This window comes from Verticillium dahliae, genomic scaffold (genome assembly GCF_000150675.1).
Source record: "Verticillium dahliae VdLs.17 supercont1.20 genomic scaffold, whole genome shotgun sequence".
Lineage (NCBI taxonomy): Eukaryota > Fungi > Ascomycota > Sordariomycetes > Glomerellales > Plectosphaerellaceae > Verticillium > Verticillium dahliae.
Window position 1 is genome coordinate 439,897 of NW_009276967.1, and position 12,315 is coordinate 452,211.

A 12,315-nucleotide genomic window follows, 5' to 3' on the forward strand; every position below is an offset into this window, starting at 1 on the left:
AGCTTTGTCGGGCTGCCACTGGGCGCCGGCGTCGCGCCTTCGGTTGATGATGACGGTACCCTGAGGGGTACCATCCGAAGGCATCTTGATGGACTGCTGCGGCGTGAAGGCATTGTTCAGCCTATTGTCCTGCGATACGGCCGACATGAGGTTGCGCATCAAGTGGTAGGCGCCCTCAGGGTCTACGGCGTCGAGGTTGGCAAACGCGTCGCTAAGCTTGGCCAGGGCCTCCCGCTTGTGCATGGCTGAGGTTTGGGCGTGTAGTTCGGCCAGCGTCGGGTCGAGGGCCTTGTTGTACAGGCGGCGTCCGAGCAATGCCTCCTTGCTGGTAGCCTCGGCAGGGCCCATGATGCTGGGCGGTCGGTTCTCGTTGTTGGGCGCGTCTTCGGCGGGCGATCCGTTCAGGTGACCAGACGTCGAGCCGTCAGAAGGAACACGGCGGAATAGGCGCATCGTAGATCCCGAGTTGCCATATGACATGTCGGGTTGCAATGGGCGTCTGGCGACGGTGGAACGTGGCGATCCATTCGTTTGGGTGTGGCTGACAGAGGGCTGGCGGCGGGCTGTCGTCTTGCGCATGGTCTGAGGAGCTGGCGATGAAGGGCCAAGAGGGCCATCCTTGAGATCGAGCTTGCGCATGGCTTCTTCAGTCGAGAAGATGGACGAAGGCTTGCGAGACTTGACTGTGGGCCTCTTGGGCATGACTGACTTGACCGTGTCAAACACCCACTCGTCTGCGTCGTCCTTGGGAGAGATTGTGTTGAGAGTCTCCTGGTAGAAGATGGGGTGGGACTTGCGCTGCTGGTTGACGTCCCACATCTGCCTCCGCTGAATGAGCTCTTGAAGAGCCTCGACCTTGCCGGCGGAGCGGATGAAGCGGTGCTTCAGCAGCTCCTTGGCGGTGGGTCGGCGCTCAGTGTCCTTGACCAGGCACTGCGCGATGAAGTCTTTGAATTCGCGGCTAAAGTTGCCCTCAAGCCGGGGAGGCGAGTTTTTGGGAATATGGAAGAGGACCTTCATGGGGTGAATGTGGGCTAGGGGCGGCTCGCCGTTGGCCATCTCCATGGCCGTGATACCCAGGGACCAGATGTCAGCCTTGAAACCGTATCCATCCTGCTGGATGACCTCTGGCGCCATCCAGAAAGGCGTGCCGACAAAGGTATTTCGTTGCGACTTGATGTTGGTCAATTGTGCGGCAACACCAAAGTCGGCGAGCTTGACCTTGCCGACCTCGGAAAGGAGAACATTGGCAGCCTTGATGTCTCGGTGAATCTTGCCTTCGGCGTGCAGGTATTCGAGACCGCGCAGAAGCTCGCGGCAGATGATGGCGATGTGGCCTTCGGAGAAGTTGTCTGGTTTGAGCTGAGTCCGTCAGTACAAGAGGTAAAGAGAGAAGAAATCCATAATATGTAGACTTCAAACTCACGAGATCCAAGCAAGAGCCTCCACCGAGGTACTCCATGACGATCCACAGCTTGTGGCCTCGGAGGAAGCTGCCTTTGTATTGTGTAACGAAGGAACTGGCGCAGGTGCTAAGCACAGCAATCTCGCCCTGGATTTCTTGGATATCATCCTCGCTGGATTCGAGATCGATCTAAAGATTATGGATCAGCCAAGCCCGCAGCAGAAGCAGGGAAATGGTGGTTGACGTACATGCTTGATGGCGACGGTCTCGCCAGTAGCCTTCTCAATGGCCTTGTAGACAACGCCAAAACTGCCACGACCCAGCTCCTCGAGAACCTGGTAGTGCTCAGCGACGCCCTCGTCAGGCATTGTGTTCATCCTCCTGGTCGTCATTTCGGGCGATATATGGTGGAGGTGGAGGTTCGATCGATGAGAGAACCTTTTTTAGAGGTCAATGGATGTAGAGAGAGAGGCAACCTCGATCGCACAGACAGCTGGCTTTGACGCAACAGCAATTGGCGGGGTTGCTCTGCTTGAGGTTGTAGAGATGGTCGAGCGAAAGATGGTTACTATGGGCCTGGCAGTGGACGAGGTTGTTTTAATGGAAGGGAACCCAGGCTTCCCAGGTTCGAGGACCGGGTTCAGCACAGGCGAACTGGGTCGTTCTGGTTGTCCGGGAGAGCGAGCAGGGACCCTGCAGTCGGCGTGTCGGATCTGAGGTTTGGCGGGTGCATGTGCTGGGACAACGGCCGGGGGGGAGATGGGTTGATGGAAGCTTGGGCCCTTTGTTTACTTTGCTTCCGTTTCGGTATAGCTCTGACGTCTAGGCTTTCTCTGGGAGGGGTGATCGTGCGCTGTGCTGTGCTGTGCTGTGTCTTGTTGGACGGGACAGCAAGCAGGCCCTGGCCCAAAGGAAAGGGGGGGGAAAGAAAGAGGTGATTCACGCCAGTGCAAAGCGAGCAAAAAGGGTGTGCAGAAGCGATATATCACGGAGTTGACTGCTTCGGGGCCTGCCACAGATAAAGGCGGCCATGCTGCAGAGACCAGACAGCCTTGATGCAGACCCCTATGGATGACAGATGGTCATTTGCATTCCAGTTGAATGCAACGGTCCAATTGATGGCATCCAGGCGGCCCATTCCCATAGGGCATGCGCCATGGCTGCCGGTGCACTTGCATCTTGAGACTGGTGCTGCATCTTGCTGCTGGGCCTGGTGCTGGGTGGCGCCCACATACCACAGATCCTTGGAAGAAACCGGGGGTGGGGCCGGGGCCTGCCACCTGCCAGCCAACCGCCCAGTAACGGAGCTCACGCTAACGTGGACAGTGGACACCGACACATCAGAGACCGTCGCCCCGTCAACGAGCCCCTCTGTTTGTTGGCAGCAGCGCCCAGCAAGAAGAGGCAGGATCAGAGCATGGTCAGAGCCAGGCAGGCACAGCAACTCGTAGCTCATAGCATCAGCCTCGTCCTCATCCCCGTGCCCATCTCCATCACATCCCCCCCCCCCTTCGCTTCGCTTGCTCATCTAATTCCACGACACCGCCAAACCTTCTCTTTCTGGCATTGGCACCGTCGCGTCAGAGGTTGTATATCCCACTTTGCTCATACCTGGCCTGCCTACATACCACACTGGTCGGGTTTCTACGTCGACAGGGTCGTCGTGACGCTCGCCCTTTGCGCAGCCTGTCTCTTCCTCTCGACCATTTGGCAGATATGCTTGCTGTAGTGTATTGCGACTGTTGAATCTTCGCTGCCTCTCCAGTCGCACGTTTTTTGCTCTTCACCGCTTCGCCCATTGCGGCCTCACCGACATTTCTACCGCGTTGGGCTGCCATCGAGGACCGGCCACGCCTAAAATCAACAACCATTATCTCGCCAACTCCCCTCTGAGGAGGCCGCGAGAGATCTTTCTCTCCATCAGCTCCCCGAGATGGTGCTCGCACCGCCGCCGCTGCCCACGCAGTTTCCCTGCTGGTGCCGAGCAGTCTACTCCTGGGGAGGCGAGGTCAGTTCGAGACCTGTGCATGGCGCCCTGCTGTCTTGTGGCTCTTGATTGCTAATACTTCAGCCTAGTCGAAACGCGACCTTGGTTTCATCGAAGGCGACTTGATCGAATGCCTCAACGCCGGAGACGGCTCCTGGTGGACGGGCAAGCTATGGCGCGACAGGAGGACCGTCGGCGTCTTCCCCTCCAACTTTGTCGAACTCCTACCGCCCAACTTCCGCCCGACGACGAGATCCGTCAGCCCGTTGCCCGACCACACGCCCAATCCCAAGCCTGTGCCCCAGAAATCCAAGACGTTCCGCAAGCCCTTTGAGGCATACGCCAAAGCGCCTCACTACACGACGGCGAAGCAGCCAGAGGTCGTCCGAGAGAGCCCGCACACGCGCGCCCGTGACAACTCGGCCAGCTCGTACCAGCCTCCCGCCCACGTTGGCCGATCCCCATCGCCAGCGCCACCGCTGCAGCATCATAGGAGCTACGACGCCAGAGCGTCGTCGCCTGCCCCTCATCATCAGCAGTACGGCAGCTACAATTCACGCGCGCCTTCACCCGCGCCACCGCCGCAACAGCAGCATCGCTACGACTACAGAGCTGCCTCGCCCGCACCTCCCCAGCAGAGGAGCTATGACCTCAGAGCCGCCTCGCCAGCGCCTCCTCAACCGAGGAGCTACGACTACAGAGCTGCTTCGCCAGCTCCACCTCCCCAGAGGAATCATGACTTCCGAGCTGCGTCCCCCGCTCCTCCTCCTCAACAACAACATAGGAACGACTTCCGGGCCGCATCACCAGCTCCACCGCATCACGTTGGCTACGGATCGCGAGCGCCATCACCCGCCCCGCCGCAAGCTTATCAGCAACACCCTAGAGCCCTCTCGCCAGCACCTCCGCCACAGGACTATCACAGGGCTGCATCTCCTGCACCACCACCTCCGTCACACCACCACCACGGCAGCTACGGATCTCGCGCGCCATCTCCTGCGCCTTCGTTCGGATACAACCACCACTCTCGGGCTCCTTCTCCGGCCCCGCCGCTGGCTCGCAGTGTGTCACCGGTTCCTTCCTTCATCGACACGTATCACAAGGAGACGTATGATGAGCCAGCACGCGAAGATTCACCGCCGCCACCACCTCCACCGCCCCATCGTCACGTCAATGCCTCCCGCAACAGCTTCCACCCCAGCCAAGAATCTCGGTACGCCGGCGGTGGGAGACAAGGCTCAAACCTATCCTATGAGCACCGCCAAGACGGGCTCCAGACCCCTCGAATGCCGTCACCCTGCCCTCCATCACCTGGTGGCAGCCACATGACGCCGTCACCTCTCCGGGAAGCCATGGATGGTGTCATTGAGCAACTTGATGCCTTGGGTATGCCCAGGGACACAAGGACCCCCGAACCCGCACCGCTTGATCCCTGGTCTCCGGAGTGTTTTGATATGGTCAGCCACCGTGCAAAAAACAAGACTGCCCAGCGTCCCCAGACGTCCATGGGACTGGGTCATCAAGATGAGGGCTACGAGACCTGGAGCGGAGGATCCTCGCAGGAGGCTTCTTATCAAAACGGCCAGCGAGAGGATGCACACGACGCGCCCCAGCTCAGCAACTATGTCGAACGTATGGAAACTCGACTACAAGGCTTGCAGCACAGCAACAGCACAACCAGTCACGACGAGCCCCCACCCCCGCCACCAAAGGGCAATCTATATCAACGACCAAAGTCATCCATGGGCGAGGCTCCTGCCCCCGAGAAGAAAGTGCGGACTCGAAAGTCAGCTTACGATGTTGGTCGAAATGTCCTAGGCCGCTCCTTTACAACCAAGACTAACTCCACGAGCGCATCTTCCGGTAACCAGAGCGCGACGACGCAAAGCACGAATAGGAGCCTGATGAGCGGCGTATCGGCCGGTGCTATCAGCGCGACCAGTGCCGGCAGCCTCGCCAGAAAGAATGAGAGACGAGAACGCGCCCAGAGCGCCCTGGGCATCCGAGACCTCGATATAGACCGACCCGACAGCCCTTTTACTGGTGTGACATACCACAGCAGTCACGCATCCGATGCATCCCGACCAAAATCGCAAGCAGGTTTCAACGACGAGATGGGCTCTGGCCTTGGTGGGCTCGTGCAGCCTAGAGCGCCGAAACGCAGCCTGTTCAAGAAGCTCTTCGACACAGCAAAGACTGGTGTGGCCACCAGCCGGAGCAACTTGGGGTCCGGCGCCGATTTGGCCAGGCCATCACCCTTTTCCCGCTCAACGACCGCAGTCTCCCCTGCAACCTCTGGAATGTCCTCCATGACAGGCCTTGGCAGCTCATCCGTCGAGAGGAATGCTGCCAAGGAGATGGGCTTGGGGTCTGGGGTAGACTGGGTCCAGGTCCGCCGAGACATCAATCGCTCCAACTCGCTGAGCAAGATTGAGCGCCACGAGCGCCAAGATCGGTGCCAAATGCTTGACCACCCCGCTCTCAACCCCGTAGACGAACTCTACCAGGGTGCCGAGGGTGACGAAGGCGCGAATGGCATGCCCGTTGACGATCCAATCGACTACCAGTCTATCAACCTCAGCCAGGTCGACAAGAGCACTCGCTTCATCAGCAGTCTACCTCCGCTTACAACAGCCGTCACCTTGGCGACATCCTACGTCTGCCGTCCGTATCGCAGCGACGTCCAGCGCATGCGCGCCATCTTCTCCTGGGTCTCGGAGAGGATAGCGTGGGAAGAAGACTTTGAGGGCGAAATTGATACCAGGCGCGTCATTCAAAGCAGACGAGCCTGCGCCGAAGAGTACGCTGTCTTGGTGATGGAGATGTGTGCCGCCGTGGGCATCGAGTGCGAGGTAGTCCGCGGGTACCTCAAAACACCGGGCGAAACGCCAGATTTTGGCATCATGCCCCGGTCCAACCACTGGTGGAACGCAGTCCTGGTCGACAACGAGTGGCGTATGGTTGACTGTTGTCTCGCCAGCCCCTCCAACCCCCGCCGGCATCTCTACTCTGGTGCTGGCAGTTCAGCTGCCGACTCGTGGTGGTTCCTCACTCGCCCGACTCAGCTGTGCTGGACGCACATTCCTGAGCACCATGAGCAGCAACACATTTGCCCACCACAGGCGCACGAGGTATTGCTCAACCTGCCCTGTGCGTGTTCACCGTACTTCAAGAACATGATGCAGATGGTGGACTACAACACGTCTCTTACACGCATTGAAGACCTCGAGATGGTGCACATCAAGTTCAATGTCCCTGCCGATGTCGAAGTGGCTGCCGAGGTCGAGGTGCGTGCATACAGCCGGGACCAAGACGGCGATGTGTTTGAGAGCGGCGAAATGGTCAAGAAGAGGGCCCTTGCGCAGGCCGAGTGGTCCAACGGATACAAGCGATATACTGTCAAGGCGCTGCTGCCTGGTGACGAAGGTCAAGGAGTCCTCAAGGTCTACGCAGGCAAGCGTGGGCTGATGCACAGCATCAAGGACATTCCCCATCCCATGGCCTTTGCTCTGCCCATTACACACACGGGCGAGAACCCGCCCTATGATTTCGTCACCAGGCATCCGACGCCGCACGCCCAACGACATGACATTTACGTCGTCCAGCCACAGTGCCAGCGGCTGGCGCTCAACAACACCTTTGTGTTCGCCATCAGACAGCACCCGAGCTCGGCTATCGTGGACTCGATCATGACGCCGGCGTCGAACCCGGGAGCGGCGAGCCCCATACCGTTCGCTCGGCCAAGTTCTGCTATGAGCATGACCGCTTCTAGCGCCAGTGGGTCGAACCCCAGTACCGTCAGTGGCAACAAGCCGGCCAAGCTCGCGATCCAAACGCCGGCGGGCAAGATTCTGCGCTTGATGCGCAAGGACGACCGCAAGGGCATCGGTGTCGGTGGCCGCAACACGAGGGACGAGGAGGGCAGCGACGGGGGCACGTGGGAGACTATCATCAAGTGCTCGGAGAAGGGAGTTTGGAGGGGTCTGGTGCTGGCTGACCGCACTGCTCGCTGGTGTGTTTTTGCCGAATGGGTCTGCCTCGGATGATTCTGTTTTTGGCTTGCGTTGCGTTGTCGATTATCTGCATCATGAAAGCTGGAGGGAAGGCTAGGTCTCGGTGTCTGGGTCAACGGGATTTTCTGGGGGTTTCTGGGCACTCTCGTGAGGAAGGCTGGGGATATATTCTGCATGGTCGGGAGTTGGCGTCTGATTTGCGTTGCCATGTCTGACTTGCGTACAATAATGACTGGAGTACCTGTACCATACTGGCAAGCAGCTGAGGATATGGCTGTTGCGATACATACAGAGTTCAAACAACTACGTCTATGTGCTTGGTGGTTCAGAGGTGTCCAGCTGTGAGAGACGAAGAAGAACAGAGAAAGTGCTGCTGCTTCTCCGCTCTGAGTGTGCCCATTGCCTGCATGTCGCCCATGATGAAGCTCATCATGGCGATTCCTTAGGGGGTCGGTCCCCTTTTGGACAGTGTCGTCGAGAGCCTCTTACGGTGCACCCCGATAAGCGCGCGCCGACCCAGATAACAAGAGTAAACAGAGGGGCAGCCCTTCACGTCAACTCATCACCACCCAACCCTCCATCCAAAAGCATGAGCATCACCACCCCGGAAACATAACTTACAAACGACCATCATTCGCTCCATCGATTTGTTCCATTTTTTCTTTCAAACAAGGCGGCCCCCCCAGATGGCCGACCGCCTGCACCGCCTGCCGCCCCAGGGCGCGGCCCATCCCCAGGTCGCAGCGCCGCCGGCCGCCCCGCGCCGCGGCGTCTCGCGCAACCTGTTCAAGAGCCACCTGACGCGCCGCCCGACGCCGACGGGCACGGCGACGTCTTCTTCGAACGGGTCGGCGGAGACGCTGAGGTTGCCGGACGTGGATATCCATAGTGACTCGACGGAACTGGTCGTCAGGGACAAGCATGGTGAGATTGAGATTGGGGATCTGCCGATGGGGGTGTTGGATGATGGGGAGGAGGGGATGCATGACATTGAGGAGAGCAAGGGTCAGTTACATTCGCTCTCTCTCTGTGTGTGTGTGTGCAAAGTCTCGCGTGGAGAGAAACGAAAACGGCGCTGACGATCACAGTGGAAAGGCAGCGCCTCGCAGAGGCAGTCAAGCAGCATCAGGTCAATCACTCGACAATCCCCGAGCAGCCAGAAGGTACGTGTATCATTCCCTGCCCCCTCAGTCTATCGTCTGGGTATTCGTGTACCTCGTAAAGCTAAACTATCTCTCCGCCCGCAGAGCTCCTCGAGGCGGTCCGCAAGAGCCTCCGGGCCAAGGTCGCGGCTCTCGACGAGGACCGGTGGATGTACGAGGGTGGGGATGCATGCTTGCGACGTTAGCAGCCGCCCAAGCTCCCCTGGCCTCCCCTGCCGGGTCTTCAGTCCGACCTCGCGCCGGCCGGGGACGACGAGCAGCAGTAGCCTCGTCCTCTCCGTCTGGCTGGCTGGCTATCTCCCTCCTTGCTCTTCTGCGGCGTGATGCGCCATGCCATGCCATGCCCGTCCCTTCATGCGCTTTTCGTTTTCACCCCTAGACTTCCCTATAAAGCAGGCACCCCCATTAAAGCGTTACCTCAGCATCTCAACAACCAGATCCCCTTAGTCGAGACCCGCCGGCGCAGGCGCCTCGACTCGCCTCGTGGGCGCCCTCCTCTGCTGCGCGCCACCACCACCTCCAGCGGCACCGCCGCCGAACAGGCTGCCCATCATATCCATGAGGGGGTTGCTCTGCCTGGGCTTGACGATGCCAAAGTACATCTCGGCGACCATCTCGAGGGCGTCGTTCCAGGCGCCGAGCTCAGCAATGTTGGCGGCGTACTTGTTGACGAGGGTGCGGTAGGCGTCGGGGGTGCCGCGCTGGATGGCGAGGAGCAGCAGGCCGAGGAAGTTGAGGAGCGGCAGGCCCGGGAAGATGCGCACGTCGGCGGTGGCGGTGCTGACGTCCTGGACGCCGCCGGCGCCGGCGTCGGCGAGCTGGCTGGCGAAGAGGCGGTAGGCGGCGTTGGCGGCGCGCAGGTTGCCGACGAGCAGGTAGGGCAGCACGGCGCGCGACGCGTACAGCGCCGCCGTGTGCGAGTCGTCCTCCCGGTACCAGGCGTACTCCATGCGCGCCAGCACCTCGGCCGAGTCGCGCGTGCCGAGCACCAGGTGGCGCTCCGCCTCGTAGGCCTCGTGCTCCTCGGCGTACAGGCTGCCCGCGACGTGGTGCAGCTCGGCGTCGCCGGCCGGGTACTCGCCGAACTTGCTGGACCATCTGCGTGCATGCGTGTCAGCGCTGTGTCTTGGCAAATGTGTGGCAACGGGAAAACAAAAGAAAAAAAAATAGAAATGAAATGAATAACAATGCATGGAAAAACTCACGCAATCATCTCGCTAATAAACGTCTTCCTCGTCGGCTCCCCGGGCCCGAACAGGCGCAGGCACGTCAGCAGGCGGCCCTTGCTCGCGGCGTCGGGCGTGAGCGCGGCCTGCTTGTAGACGTCGACGAGCATGAGGCACAGGTCGCCGCCGGAGCCGCCCTGGCCGGCCTTGAGCAGCGACTGGGCGACGCTGGCGAGTATGTCGACGGCGGCGGGCCAGTTGGCGGCCTTGACGTAGCGGGCGGCCACGACGCGGGTCTGCTGCTGGGCCTCGTAGTACTGGCCCTCGGCCGTGCGGGCCTGCAGGCGGGCGATGATCTTTTCGATCTTGTCGGCTTTGGAGGCCATGGCGGAGGATGTCTTTGGGGAATTTCGTGCGTGTTCTCGTTCGTGTTCTCGTTCGTGTTCTCGTTCGTGTTCTCGTTCGTAAGCACTCGGAAGGTTCGGGTACTCGAGCGAGACGAGACAAAGGGGTGTGTGTCGGCGGCAGAGGAGGTGTAGCAGGAATCGGACGTCTGAATGTTTGGGCTTGGAGTTCTTGGAAGCTTGATGACGGTGCCTCTCGACAGGGGGGGGCAACTGCAGGAGGGTTGGACTGGGGCGGGGCAGCTCGTGTCGTGGAACCTCGCCGAACGGGGCGACCCCGCAGTCATGAAGCTCCCTCAGGTGCCTGGGCTACCATGGCGAGCGTGGTGTAATGGTAACATCTAAGCTTCCCATGCTTAGGCCCCGGGTTCGATTCCCGGCGCTCGCATGGAACTCGTGAGAACACGGGTAGTGCCGCCATGATTTTTTTGGTTTTGTCTCCCATGTGATCTGTGACATGACAGTACTTGACATCGCAACGGAGCTTCGATGCTCGGAAGCTCGGGGCGTGGTAGCGCGATTGGGGCCGCTGGGCGAGTCAGTCTTGCTTCTACCGCCCGCCTGTCTGACCAGTGCCGGCGCCGTCAACGGGATGTCTCACTCTGTTTGTCTGGAGGACGGCTGCAGGGGGATGCTGTGGACGGCTGTGCTTTGTGTGTCCTCGTAGCACGACTTGCAATCAGTCCCAGGCATGGCATGCACAGGAAACAGAAGCTACAGTGCCCTTGGCAGCACTGACTACAAGGCCAAATGACTTTATGCGACTGCAGGCCCTACAAGTTATAGGGACGTACCCAGCATGAAGTGAAACAACTACAGTAAATTCTATCATCATCGTGCAATTAATTGTCCATTCCCAAGGCAAGCGGGATGCGTAGCGGCAAATGATGCAGACCGTCAAATCCATCAGTCTGGGAGGAAATCTGCCAGCAACGAACCAGGGCAGTCTGTAACAACAGGCACGACGCATTGTCATGGTCTGATCACTGCCTACCTACTGCCCATAGCCATGTCAACGCACCCAGCACGGCTGATCCCCTCCTCACCCTACAACATTGGCCGGCGTCTGAGCGCGTGCATTGTAGCCTTGTCTGTCTATCCTGCTGAGAGAGAAGGGGAACGGCGCTGTGGCATAATTGGCGAGCCCAGGAGGGTCGACTAAATCGAAGCCACGCGCCCTCTCCGTGATGCTACTGCAGACGATATGAACCCCCCGGAAGATCGCATCAGTGGATAGGGCTGACGCTGCTGGAGGTGGAGAGACTCGAGACTGCCGGCGGATGTCGTGACCTTAAGTTACCTCGAAGGCAAGCCAACAATACTCCAAAGGTGATGCCTCGAATGCGTGTCATTGTCTACTCTTCACCATGGCTTCCCACCAGACACACGACAGGGCCATCGGTTCACACCACTGTTAGAGTTTCCTCGCAGCACATTCATCAGAACTCTTCTATTCTCCTTCATACACAGTACATATGAGACGGGCCCGCCATGCCCGCCCTCACAATTGTGGATAAGCCACGCCGCGAGTGGCTTAAATCACAGTTCACGCGGGGCAGCCGGTCTTCTTCCCACCGACTGCCATGTTGCTCATCCAAGAGCGGTTATTGTACAGCTGTCCTCCCAAACCCTGGGCCAGAGGACAGAACGAGGCTCGGGCGGCCCGCGGGAGGAAAAGAACAAAAAACAAAAACAGCAACGACAAGTCATTCCAGATCCGACCGCAGGCCAAGTTCCTCGCTTGAAGTGGGAAAAACGGGGGGGAAGTAGGGGCCAAATGGACCTCTGCGAGGGGCGAGGAGGGCGTATACTAAAACAAAATAAGCGAGGAAGATGCGCCCGACATCAGAGGTCATGAAGAGGATGCGCCGCCGTGCGTATGCTGCCGGCCGTCCGGGGCCGTTCATGTCTTTGGTTGATTAGGAGGGGAGCTTTCGGATTTTTTTTTTTCCTGTGGTCGGTCGCGCCGAGTGAGCCAGAGGCAGGTGGTGGCCTCCAGGCTTAGAAGGGGATGTTGGGGGAAGGCTGGGCGCCGAGAGCCTCCTGCTGCTCCTGGAGATCCTCACCGGCGGCCTCGACAGAGGTGGCGACGCCAATCTTTGCTTGTTGCTGCGGGACAGTCCGTTGACGATCGAGGCCACATTAGCTGAGGCATGAGAACTATCACGTACCGGTGG

General features: G+C 59.4%; 4 protein-coding genes and 1 non-coding gene across 5 annotated transcripts in view; 3 read left to right on the plus strand and 2 right to left on the minus strand.

The window, feature by feature from the left end:
• The window catches only part of VDAG_08437 (serine/threonine-protein kinase), a gene marked incomplete at both ends in the record, with an annotated part of 2,394 nt that extends 621 nt beyond the window's left edge, over positions 1-1,773 (minus strand). The window contains 3 exons of the mRNA XM_009660162.1: positions 20-1,362; positions 1,427-1,594; positions 1,654-1,773. Coding sequence (XP_009658457.1) covers positions 20-1,362; positions 1,427-1,594; positions 1,654-1,773 — 1,631 coding nt within the window. The remainder of the gene's footprint in view (positions 1-19; positions 1,363-1,426; positions 1,595-1,653) is intronic.
• A 1,565-nt stretch (positions 1,774-3,338) lies between these two features.
• On the plus strand, positions 3,339-7,438 carry VDAG_08438 (cytokinesis protein Cyk3; the record flags this gene model as incomplete). Its single annotated transcript, XM_009660163.1, has 2 exons — positions 3,339-3,413; positions 3,482-7,438. The coding sequence occupies 2 exons, from the start codon at positions 3,339-3,341 to the stop codon at positions 7,436-7,438; spliced, it is 4,032 nt and encodes a 1,343-aa protein (XP_009658458.1).
• A 653-nt stretch (positions 7,439-8,091) lies between these two features.
• Positions 8,092-8,834, plus strand: VDAG_08439 (uncharacterized protein; the record flags this gene model as incomplete). The annotated part of the gene is made up of 4 exons (XM_009660164.1): positions 8,092-8,410; positions 8,494-8,568; positions 8,653-8,690; positions 8,754-8,834. The coding sequence occupies 4 exons, from the start codon at positions 8,092-8,094 to the stop codon at positions 8,832-8,834; spliced, it is 513 nt and encodes a 170-aa protein (XP_009658459.1).
• A 177-nt stretch (positions 8,835-9,011) lies between these two features.
• Positions 9,012-10,120, minus strand: VDAG_08440 (DUF410 domain-containing protein; the record flags this gene model as incomplete). The annotated part of the gene is made up of 2 exons (XM_009660165.1): positions 9,012-9,666; positions 9,774-10,120. The coding sequence occupies 2 exons, from the start codon at positions 10,118-10,120 to the stop codon at positions 9,012-9,014; spliced, it is 1,002 nt and encodes a 333-aa protein (XP_009658460.1).
• A 335-nt stretch (positions 10,121-10,455) lies between these two features.
• On the plus strand, positions 10,456-10,526 carry VDAG_20229. The gene has a single exon. It is a non-coding gene; the product is annotated as a tRNA-Gly (tRNA).
• Positions 10,527-12,315: the final 1,789 nt, after the last annotated feature.